Source organism: Lolium perenne, chromosome 2 (genome assembly GCF_019359855.2).
Source record: "Lolium perenne isolate Kyuss_39 chromosome 2, Kyuss_2.0, whole genome shotgun sequence".
NCBI lineage: Eukaryota > Viridiplantae > Streptophyta > Magnoliopsida > Poales > Poaceae > Lolium > Lolium perenne.
In genome coordinates this window covers 100,284,762-100,296,475 of record NC_067245.2, presented here as the reverse complement: position 1 = coordinate 100,296,475, position 11,714 = coordinate 100,284,762, and the positions used below count along the sequence as shown (strand labels likewise).

The 11,714-nt window shown below is 39.4% G+C and overlaps 1 protein-coding gene across 15 annotated transcripts; it reads right to left on the bottom strand.

Moving 5' to 3' along the window:
* Nucleotides 1–1,678: 1,678 nt before the first annotated feature.
* LOC127333390 (uncharacterized) lies at nucleotides 1,679–8,745 on the bottom strand. 15 transcript variants are annotated; one of them, XR_007871101.2, is made up of 8 exons: nucleotides 8,293–8,744; nucleotides 7,830–8,180; nucleotides 7,547–7,721; nucleotides 7,383–7,468; nucleotides 6,253–6,415; nucleotides 5,002–6,102; nucleotides 3,476–3,720; nucleotides 1,683–2,592 (listed from the first exon to the last, which is right to left on the bottom strand). XR_007871101.2 is itself a non-coding variant. In XM_071826146.1 (8 exons), exons 4-7 carry the CDS (start codon nucleotides 7,430–7,432, stop codon nucleotides 3,669–3,671), a joined length of 327 nt encoding a protein of 108 aa, XP_071682247.1. In that variant the 5' UTR covers nucleotides 7,433–7,463; nucleotides 7,547–7,721; nucleotides 7,830–8,180; nucleotides 8,293–8,742; the 3' UTR covers nucleotides 2,035–2,592; nucleotides 3,476–3,668. The 15 variants fall into 15 exon arrangements, 4 of the variants coding, with proteins under 4 accessions (XP_071682247.1, XP_071682246.1, XP_071682248.1 ...); XR_007871105.2 differs by having other exon boundaries at nucleotides 1,686–2,592; nucleotides 5,884–6,102; nucleotides 8,293–8,743; XR_007871106.2 differs by having other exon boundaries at nucleotides 1,686–2,592; nucleotides 5,889–6,102; nucleotides 8,293–8,743.
* Between the last annotated feature and the right edge of the window lie 2,969 nt (nucleotides 8,746–11,714).

Here is an 11,714-nt window from a genome sequence, read left to right as displayed (position 1 = left end):
TACTATTTGACTATTTCTTAGTAATAATAAAAAATGCGTCAGTGTTAGGATTGATCGGATGAATACTTCCTTTGTTTGCTTTTCTATAAAAAAAAAGGTGAAAAAAGAGATAGGAAGACAAAAATAGAATAGACAGCCCACCCAGACCGGACCAATGTCCCAAATCGACCCTCAGCCGGTCTACCCTAGCACGCGACCCAGTAGATAGGGATTTTCATCTCAGCGCCGCCGCTCACGCTCATGAGGCTTCGCTCCCTCTGCTTGTTCTCGGAGGCGGCGGCCGTGAGATGGGATCCAGCCACGAGCTCCCGGCATCCCGGGATCGTCGCCACCGCCAGCGTACATATTTTTTTGCGATTGCTCCTTTTAATTCCCCCTCTTAAATTCGTCGTTTTCCTTCCTCGTGCCACGAGAGGATGCAATTCCTCTTTTAATCCCACTCCCACATTAGATTTTAAACCATTCAAAGATTCAGCTGCTTGTTGTGGCTTGTTACAATCCAGAAAACTTACGCATATAAACCGGTGAGACTCCTTGCACACGAGCGAGGTGGGACTATCAACATAAAATATATGTGCATTAAGGTGTTGAGCCAGGCAAACAGCGGTAATACGTTTCGTGATCGTGAATTGTCTGTATCAGCTTTTTGGTGGTTAATTGGACCGTTCGGCCGTCAACGTGGCCCGACCCATAGAGATGACTGGCCGAGAATGACCAGGGAGGCCAGGATCCAGGAGCGATGCCACACCCACGAGGCCACGATCGATCCCGGTTAACGGACATGCACGACGGTGCGTGACAAAAGAAGCGTCTAAGCGATCTACTATTTAGTTTAGCGGTGGCAACATCTGTAATTTTTATTCGTAAACTTGGGCATAGCTAAAACGGATGAAAATTTTGGAGAGAAATCTTACTTCAGTCCCCGAAGCCAAAGAACGCACGTACGTGCCTCTCTGCGTCTAGTCCATATATATACTAGCAAATGATCGGCGCGGCGGCACCAGTATATGATGAAAAAGTAGGTAAAATATTAATAACATGAATACACCATTTAGATTGTACCTTTTATTTCGCTAAAGAAAACTGTAATATGTATAACAACTGGATCAACTAAAACGGCTAAGCTAGCCAAGAAAAAAAAAGACGAATATTCTATGCTATCATGTACCTATGAGGGAAATCCGCGGTGGGATCAGAGTATATGCTACGCGCAAGTATGCTCAAGCATGGAAAGACCATGGTACTGCAACTGTTAGATCTTATGATATGAATGGAACACGGTGAACCGCCAATTCTGTTAAACCAGAGCAAGACACGTGTGCAGGAATTGCAACATAGATAATACTCCCTCCATATCGGATTAGTGGACAATTACGCACTTCGACAAATAAGTTTGACTACTAATTTGATCAACAAAATATAAGGTATATATCACAAAAATTATATTATTGGAAACATTTTTGAATACGAATGCTATTGCTGGAAGCGGGGATGACGCTGTCCGTGTATTTGTCTAGGGAATTCATGGAAGGACTGAAGTTGCCAAAATTAGAGCAGTTATGGACTTCTTCTTTGAAACTAAGAGCAGTGGAAAACCAAAGGGAGATGAGGATATTCAATATAAGGTATGCATTAGTTTAATTGAAGATAACACCATTATATAAGAAACTATATTACTTCGTGGTGAACAACATTGCACTACCTTCCATCGATCGACAATCCACGGATACATGTACATTAATTTTGGCTGGCATTATTGTCATGTACTTCCCCCAAAATGCAACATAAAAGATTAGTTTTGGAACTTCAGATACGTACTGGCCATAGCAGCTGGATCGCCATATATCTTACAACAATTAATGTTCGTAGCCATTCAGTATTGCTAGACCAGCATGAAACTTTGAGATCATCGCAGCCTGCATCCAATGAAAATATGAAACGGTGTGAAAAAAGAATAAGATGCTAGGATGTGCTAACTCGAATCCTTCCATGGTGCAAGATGGTCAGACTAAATAAAAGAGGATGTTAAAACTGATGGTGTAGAAAAATAGTAGAAAAGGCAGAGTATATTCTTCTTTGGCAGTGAAACAGTAGGAGAGGCTCCTACTATGGTATATTACATATTAATATATAAAAATATTTACATCGTTGGGTGTAACACCCTCTAGAATCCCAGGATTACAAAGTTCAGATGCTATCTACAACAGGTAATATAAAAAAAGTGAAGTCTTTTGAGGGTCTTTGTATCTAAGAAGGTGCATATCAGCTACCACTAGCTCTCCAACCAGCCCTGGGCCTTACACCCTTGAAGATATAATTATTCCTTCCTTTCTTGATACCCCAGGCTAAATTTATAAAAAAATTGAACGAAAGCTCTCCTTGAATAGAATACTTCGCTTCAGCAATAGCCTCAAATCAGTTGGGCTGAAGATTCCAGTTTATATGCAATGCAATATGTTCCAAAACTAAGTAGCAAAGGAGCAACGAAGAATAGGTGTTCCAGCGTTTCCTCTTCACCAGAATTGCACAATGGGCATGAAAAATTATTCCCAATGTTATAGTGCCTCCTTTTAAGCATGTTTGGTGTTTAATCTATCAAAGAATAATAACAATGCAAATAAGTTTAGGCCATAAATTAGACTTCCAAAATAGTTACTACCCAAAATAGTTACTACCAAAAATATAAAAGGTGCAGGTAGTAAGTATTTCTGAAGTAGTAATATTTATAATATTTTCAACAAGAATTGTTACTACCCAAAATATAATTCCATTCGTCAACATCAGAGTAGATAAAAGTATAGTTGGGTTCCATATGTTTAGGAATCACGCATAGCTTTTCCAATCTGTTATTACAAAATGACATTGACATCTGACTATCTGAGTACAAAGCTAACTCAGGTCAAGGAAACTTAGAATCACATGTCCTATATAACTAAGGTCATATGGTAAGAAAAGGAAAGAAACTCACACAACTAAATGTGCTTCACAGAAACATGCTTCTACTTGTTGTTCATATGGTATTCCAATGAACTCATAAGGATAGTCTGCTAGTTTAGGAGGCATTCTATGAAAAAAAAAAAAAAACTATCATGTAGAGATGAAAACATTTGACGATATAAAAGGAGGTGAGAAAAAATTATCACACTTGTCGTAGTAAGACACATGTCCTAGTTTCGATGTATCAACAAAAAACACTTCCTCTGCATAAAGATTCAACCTAAATTTTTGTTTATAAAGAAATAGGGAATCACAATAGAAAAATATAAGACGATTATATAGTGACGAAGTGTGTACAGCCTATAGACTAAGAATTTGAATGAAAGAACATCTAGTGTACCCCATATATTACTTTTAAGCCGGCCAACAGGGCAATATGTTAGAGGTACATATCTTTATTCAAATGACTTCTTAATTTTCAGCACCATCTAGACTTAGAAGTACTTTTGGAGAGCCTATGCATTTTCTACCAACTCACCCACATGATTTTGATGTGTGCATCAAATCAGAATCCAATGGAAGCATAGCATATAGCTGATCCAATAAATTTATTGCTAAGAGCACGTCATCGAGCGTGTAGAGTTCTTCAGCTCAGTGTCCGGTGCCATGCAGAAATATAACTGTAGCATGATTGTATCTCTAGTTCTGCTCTTGCATGTAGATAATGGGCATCACAGGTCAACAGGAGGTGCATAATCCTTGTTTGAACTTTCTCTTTTCACCCTAGATCAATTTCAGTTTAGCCAAAAAAGCCAAATAAGTTTTTTGGTAAGAATACTGCAGTACATGAATATAGCATGTGACACCTACATCTACTCTCAAAAAAAAAAAAAAAGATAAGAGACTGGGTAGAGCAAAGCAATGTTTTGATAGCATGTATCAACGATCTGTAGAAAGCTACAAAAATATGAAGCCAAAACATGCCAGTGCAGCAGGGGGCAACTAAAACCAAGAACCTAACATGTGTACAGCTAACCTAATATTTAGTATAGTAGTTACATAATCCGTAATCAAAATGCATGGAAAAGGTAAAAGCAAGGATCTTTCATGATTTATTCGAACTGATCGTGGCAGAGCTAGAGCTGATCCGACTAAATCCTTTGTAACCGGAAAATAAATATAGGTCTAACACTGAGATTGCTCTCAATGATTATTTATGAAGATATTTAGCAAATCAAAATTAATTTATACATGTTAAATTTAGTAACAATAATACATACTTTGAAACTACACTATTCTAAAAACCATGTCCTAAGGAGGGAAAAACTTCATTACCCACAGCAATATCCTATTGCATGTAGAGCTGAAATGAATGATACAAAGAGATGTCGTGTCTCCTACAGATGATCTGTCACCTAGATCTTAACAGGAAAAACTATTGAAGATACATTCCCATCTCATGTTAATGTTTAGAATAAAAAAATTCAACACACGTTAGTTTCCGACACCACATGCAAATTAAACATGCTTCATCAATTGTCTAGACTGAATTTAAGTGCAAGATACAATCCCGTGCATCCTTAACTATGAAAAGGCCTATCTTGAGCATATATATGCATTATCTCTAGAATAACACATGTCTTGACATGAAAAGATCACTTGACAAACTACTCAGGCATCCTACTACTCGGGGGAACTCTAAAGTGTATCTTATTTGGAAAGAACAACACATATGCAGTTGAATGTATATGGTTACCCTTTCAAGATAAAGCATTAAAAAGAAATTCCTCTTATAACAACTAATGTTTGATATGTACGTAGTTGTTACAACATGAATGAGATGCTATCTCACTGAAACAGGAAATGAAAGAACTTCAAACTATGGCAGGCCTAAGATGTATGAACCGACATAATATTAAAGATTCATAAGCTGGTACCAGCTCTCTTCACTTCGATATCAAATAAGACCAAGTGAATAATCCAGATCTAATTCGATTCAGAAAGCATGAACATATTCTCAAATGCAGAATCACCAAAAATAAAGGAGGAATACAATGTACCTACCAAGGTACTGCTACATCTAAATCTTGACCCTAATAGACCATTTCAGATATATACATGATTGGGAGCTTGCCATGCATTTGTGCTTTTCTGTGATAGCAGAGAACTAATCACTAAATGGGTGAATCAAGCAACTAACATATGCATCTGTCAACCACTCAAGCTCAACAACCGGCCATGGCTAAAAATCGTGGAAGATTCCAACAAAACTGACATATTTTATCTATTAATACTAAAACGTATAGAACATTTGGATCCAGAAGGAAATTTAAATCTACAGCAAAATATATAGCTGGTGCGTTGATTTTTCCTAAAGTAACACACCAGCGATATATTTTGTTGTAGACTTTAATCTTGGATTCGAATACAGTGTTAAATTTCTTGCTGAATAGTACAACAGTATTGGCAAATTAAAGACGGAAATAAAAATTGTAGGGAAATCACCAAACATATGGATTCCTTCTCTGAATCAATTCAAACACAAAATATTCAGAAGCAGAAAAGAAAATTCTTTCTTGTATTAATAAAGTGGAATGGATTATGATACAAAATTGTGGTTGTTTGAAGATCTCTCCATGACACGTACTACAAGTGATTATTGATGAATTAAGGACGCTCAATAAAAATATCTATGCATGGTTTGAGACGAAAATAAATCAATTCATATTAACTGCAGCCTCAAGAGTCAAGAAGTAAAAGACAAGTTAGTTCACTGATGCACAAGAAATAAACTAACCAGGTTTTCCAATTTGACACGGCGCACAACAATGAAGAACTGAAAGAGATCAACACCACCAGGACAGACGCGACAAACTTTCTTGTGTGTTTGGCAGTACTGTGGGATAGCAAACATGGAATGAATCCAAGGGAAAAATAGTATCGAACCTTACTTTATTTTATCTCTGAACTGGTCAATTCGATTGGCTGGGATGCAGCCTTCCATTTTGTTGCCCTGAAACATCATTCAATTTTTGAATGTATAATTGTCTAGGAAAATTTAATTTCGATACTAAATGATCGTACAACAGAAGAAAGTTTAACATCCCTTTACTATACTGCACAAAGCCATTCACTCGAAATATAAGGACAGCAGGTGCACCATGCCTGATAGGGAAAAAAAAGTGTCCATTGACTGTTTTTCATACAATATAGTGGGTATTGACAGATAAGGGGGTAAATAACTCGAGTTAATTAAATGCATTGAGGTCATGAGTGATAATGACTCATTGAAGTTTCTGAATATTTAGAAGGTACCTCTTGGTCAATGACAATGAAGTCCACCTCAAACAAATTTTGCCAGGTTGCTTGATCCCTATGTTCCCAGATTCGAGCGACACACACAATGGTCTTCCATTGAAACCCTCGAGGTGACAGATCCTTCACCAAGGTTGTATCCATGACTGCTCTTCTGGTGTCCCTATAAGAAGATACATTCAGTAATGGTGGACATGAACAGTGGTACAAATCACAGCTGTAATGATGCAAAAACTAAATGTAAATTGGCCAATTAAATGGATGCTAGCAAATGGGACAATCTAAGCCAATCCAAGAAAAAATATACCATTAACTGATGCCAAATGATAGTTATTCTCTGCATTCAAATGTAAATATTACTATCCGTGATTGTGAAAATCAGGTAATTTGTGAGCAGACCTTGTGATTCAGACAGACCAAAGTAATACTAACTAAAATATACAAATATGTCGTAATGAGTTTTTTCGCAGACATGTATTGGTCATCGGTATGCTTATGTATCATCAATGTAGAACAGACACTCATTGCTCGTCGCTGTATGCTTATGTAGTATCGATGCTAGGGAGAAAGAATGAATATCCAACAATATACTATAAAAGCCAAATGAACCAAAGGGCAAGCGTCTTACCACTTAGTTTATATATGATGGTACGTGTACTAATTGGAGACTGGGTGAGGCTCATCGAGATGACACAAGTTGGGAGCCAAAAATGCACCGGTGTTGAGAATCATGTGGCTTGGAAGAAAAAAATCATGAATTTTTATTTACATCTAAATATACAGCTAGCTTAATTATTCATCTAGATAAGTTTTAAATTCAGACACCAGATTTACAAAGAAACGACAAATGTATAAATTGTTCAGACCATTGGCTCAGGAAATCGAGCAAGCTGGTATATGCCAAAATGACAAATGTATAAATTGTTCAGACCTAGGCATCAATACGATTAGTTAATGGTGATGATAACTAAGATTTAGCCTGTATGAAGAAACAACAGGCAAAATGCAAATCCTCTCCATGAGGAACATCGTCCAACTTCATCGGCTAACACTCCAGTTAGTAGATGTTAGACTGAGCAAAGGTAATATGGAAAACATCTACAATGCTTCGTGTAAAGATCAAAGCGGACCTTTTGTGGTGCCGTTTGTGGCGTTGCAGACCAGACCTCCATCCCTTCATTCAGCTCGAACCGATAGGGCTAAAAACTTACCTTTTCTATCCAGTCAGACATAAGACGATTTGTCAGGTTTTTTTATGAATTAAATGGGCTGGGAATTTATTAGTGAATGTTACCTGCCTGTGTAGCAGTGGCAGCAATATAGTGGTCCACTCCGCCGCCTAGCTGACGGTTACGTCTGCTGACTCTGCTTCAAATTAACGGTCCTATACTTGGGCTTTTACTAAGTAATTGTGGCAAATTATAAATTATCTCTCCTAATCTTCCTCTGGTGCATCAAACATCATCAGACTGCAATTGATACACCGATTGTTCAAAAATTTGTGAAGCTGTGGGGATTTGGAGGAAGCAGAGAAAGGGGATCGTGGTAGGCTGGCTCGATTAGATTGAATCTCTTACCTTTCCAAAAAATTGGGGATGGCACAGAGAGAGGACATTGGTTGGCGGCCCATATGAGATGGGAGAGACCTTTGCCTTTGTCGTCTCCAAGGTCTGCTGATGCTGCTCGTCCTGCATTCATGGACGTAGCGCCCCACCGTGGTGGTCGCCCCGGATCTTCCCTGCTCCTTGCGCCCCCCAAATTTGGCAGCAGAGGCAGAGACGCGCCGGCTGGCGGATAACGCCGTTGCTGGTTTTGCAGTGGATGCAAGGACACGGCAGCGAAGGTCGAGAACTCGGGATCCTTGCTAGCGCCAAGCACTGCGCCTGTGGCCATCTTAAACGGTAGGTTCCTCCTCCCTTCACATCCACCTAGAACAACACAGGGAAACCCAAGATCAGCAGAAGACAAACCGACAGAAGGCAAAGGCAAAGCCTCTGGGAGGCTGGGAGCCAAAATCTGATTGTAGCCGATGCACGCAACCTCGCCTTCTGCCGTGTTGGTGTCGCCTGTGTCGCCAGCACCAGCAGTGCTGCCGCCTATCCTCTCTATTTCGTCCTGGACGGCGGCGGATGCTTGGCGAATTTGCGGTTGAGGCGCGGGCAAAGGGCGGGATGAACGGCGAACGACTGGCTAGATGCAGTTGCCGCGATTTCCGGTGGTAGCGGCGGCGGCCACCGACGCGACCGACTGGCTAGACACGGTATCCGGAGGTAGCGGCGGCGGCCACCTGACGCAAGGACGCTCCGACGGAGAGAAACACCATGACGGCGCCGGCGCGACGACTGCTATCGGCGGTGGTGACGACTGTAGGGGCAGAGGATTGCTTGACCGGACCACATGCAGATGGCCCATTAGCTTGACCAGGAGATCCTCAAATCCGCCATCGCGGGGATCCTCATCCTCACCACCTCGGCGCCCACTACTGTACGGTCTATGTTTAAGGGCACTTCAAAGTGCTCCAATAGGTAGCCAAAGTGCCCCTAATTACTTTTAGGGGCACTATGAAAGTGCCCCGGATGTTTGTGTCCCTAATTGAAATAGGGGCACTTTGAATGAAATACCCTAAATACATTTAGAGGCAGTTTGAGATTTGCCTCTAAAGGTTTTTAGAGGCAGTTTGAGATTTGCCTCTAAAGCTTTTTAGGGACAGTTTAAATTTTGCCTCTAAAGGTTTTTAGGGGCAGTTTGAACTTTGCCTCGAAAGGTTTTTAGGGGCACTTTGAGATTTGCCTCTAAAGGTTATTAGGGGCACTTTGAGATTTGCCTCTAAAGGTTTTTAGGGGCAGTTTGAGATTTGCCTCTAAAGGTTTTTAGGGGCAGTTTGAGATTTGCTTCTAAAGGTTTTTAGGGGCACTTTGAGATTTGCCTCTAAAGGTTTATAGGGGCAGTTTGAGATTTGCCTCAAAAGGTCTTGAGGGCCAGTTTTAGAACTGCCCAAAAAAGCTTTTAGGGGCACTTTGAGATATGCCCCAAAACACAATCAGAGACAACTTTAAGAATTGCCCCAAAACACAATTAGAAGCAAATATAGGGAAATTCTTCAATATAACAATAAAGGCAAATATAAACAACAATGTATGCACATAATCCAAATGTACAAATGTACCAGAAAAGTATCGAGACAACTTTAAGAATTGCCCCAAAACACAATTAGAGGCAAATATAGGGAAATTCTTCAATATAACAATAAAGGCAAATATAAACAACAATGTATGCACATAATCGAAATGTACAAATGTACCAGAAAAGTATTCAACCCTGTAATACATATACATAATCCAGAATTCTATATATCACATCATAACAAATCCTAATACATGTAACTTCACAACATTCCAAATATCAGGTAAAGTTTTGTGCATTGTTGTGCCAAGTAAAGTCGTTGATAGTAAGGTTCATACTAGATTTGGATTACTGCGCAGGAACAGATTTCTTTGCTGTCACGAATCTGGGCCTAATTCTCTGTAGGTAACTAAGAAAATTATGCCAATTTACGTGAGTGATCCTCAGATATGTATTCAACTTTCATTCAATTTGGGAATTTTCATCTGAGCAAGTCTGGTGCCACTTTAAAATTCGTCTTTACGAACTGTTCTGTTTTGACAGATTCTGCCTTTTATTTCGCATTGCCTCTTTTGCTGTGTTGGGTGGATTTCTTTGTTCCATTACCTTCCAGTAGCTTTGCGCAATGTCCAGAAGTGTTAAGAATGATTATGTCACCTCTGAACATGTAAATTTTTATTGTGCACTAACCCTCTAATGAGTTGTTTCGAGTTTGGTGTGGAGGAAGTTTTCAAGGATCAAGAGAGGGAAATGATGCAATATGATCAAGAAGAGTGAAAGCTCTAAGCTTGGGGATGCCCCGGTGGTTCACCCCTGCATATTTTAAGAAGACTCAAGCGTCTAAGCTTGGGGATGCCCAAGGCATCCCCTTCTTCATCGACAACATTATCAGGTTCCTCCCCTGAAACTATATTTTTATTCCATCACATCTTATGTGCTTTGCTTGGAGCGTCGGTTTGTTTTTGTTTCTGTTTGAATAAAATGGATCCTAGCATTCATTGTGTGGGAGAGAGACACGCTCCGCTGTTGCATATGGATAAATATGTCCTTAGGCTTTACTCATAGTATTCATGGCGAAGGTTGAATCTTCTTCGTTAAATTGTTATATGGTTGGAATCGGGAAATGCTACATGTAGTAATTCTAAAATGTCTTGAATAATTTGATACTTGGCAATTGTTGTGCTCATGTTTAATCTCTTGCATCATATACTTTGCACCCATTAATGAAGAAATACATAGAGCTTGCTAAAATTTGGTTTGCATATTTGGTCTCTCTAAAGTCTAGATAATTTCTAGTATTGAGTTTTGAACAACAAGGAAGACGGTGTAGAGTCTTATAATGTTTACAATATGTCTTTTATGTGAGTTTTGCTGCACCGGTTCATCCTTGTGTTTGTTTCAAATAACCTTGCTAGCCTAAACCTTGTATCGAGAGGGAATACTTCTCGTGCATCCAAAATCCTTGAGCCAACCACTATGCCATTTGTGTCCACCATACCTACCTACTACATGGTATTTCTCCGCCATTCCAAAGTAAATTGCTTGAGTGCTACCTTTAAAATTTCCATCATTCGCCTTTGCAATATATAGCTCATGGGACAAAATAGCCTTAAAAACTATTGTGGTATTGAATATGTACTTATGCACTTTATCTCGTATTAAGTTGCTTGTTGTGCGATAACCATGCTCCTGGGGACGCCATCAACTCTTTGTTGAATATCATGTGAGTTGCTATGCATGTTCGTCTTGTCTGAAGTAAGGGCGGTTTTCACAATCAAATGGTTTGAGTATGCATACTGTTAGAGAAGAACATTGGGCCGCTAACTAAAGCCATGAATCATGGTGGAAGTTTCAGTTTGGACATAAAACCTCAATCTCTTATGAGAATATTAACTGTTGAATGCTTAAGCATTAAAAGAGGAGTCCATTATCTGTTGTCAATGTTGTCCCGGTATGGGTGTCTAAGTTGAAGAATGATCAAAAGCGAGAAATCCAATGCGAACTTTCTCCTTAGACCCTTGTACAGGCGGCATAGAGGTACCCCTTTGTGACACTTGGTTGAAACATATGTTATGCAATGATAATCCGTGTTAACCCAAGCTAATTAGGACAAGGTGCGGGCACTATTAGTATACTATGCATGAGGCTTGCAACTTGTAAGATATAATTTACATAATACATATGTTTTATTACTACCGTTGACAAAATTGTTTCATGTTTTCAAAATAAAAGCTCTAGCACAAATATAGCAATCGATGCTTTCCTCTTTGAAGGACCTTTCTTTTACTTTTATGTTGAGTCAGTTCACCTATTTCTCTCCATCTCAAGAAGCAAACACT

Excerpts from the sequence above, each read along its gene's own strand:
- LOC127333390 (XM_071826146.1), bottom strand. The coding sequence starts at position 7,432 with ATGAAGGGATGGAGGTCTGGTCTGCAACGCCACAAACGGCACCACAAA. Across the intron at positions 5,951-6,252 it reads TCATTGTCATTGACCAAGAG|GGCAACAAAATGGAAGGCTG; the intron begins GTACCTTCTAAA and ends ATGATGTTTCAG. Across the intron at positions 3,721-5,888 it reads CAGTTCAGAGATAAAATAAA|GGTGAAAAGAGAAAGTTCAA; the intron begins GTAAGGTTCGAT and ends AAATTGATCTAG.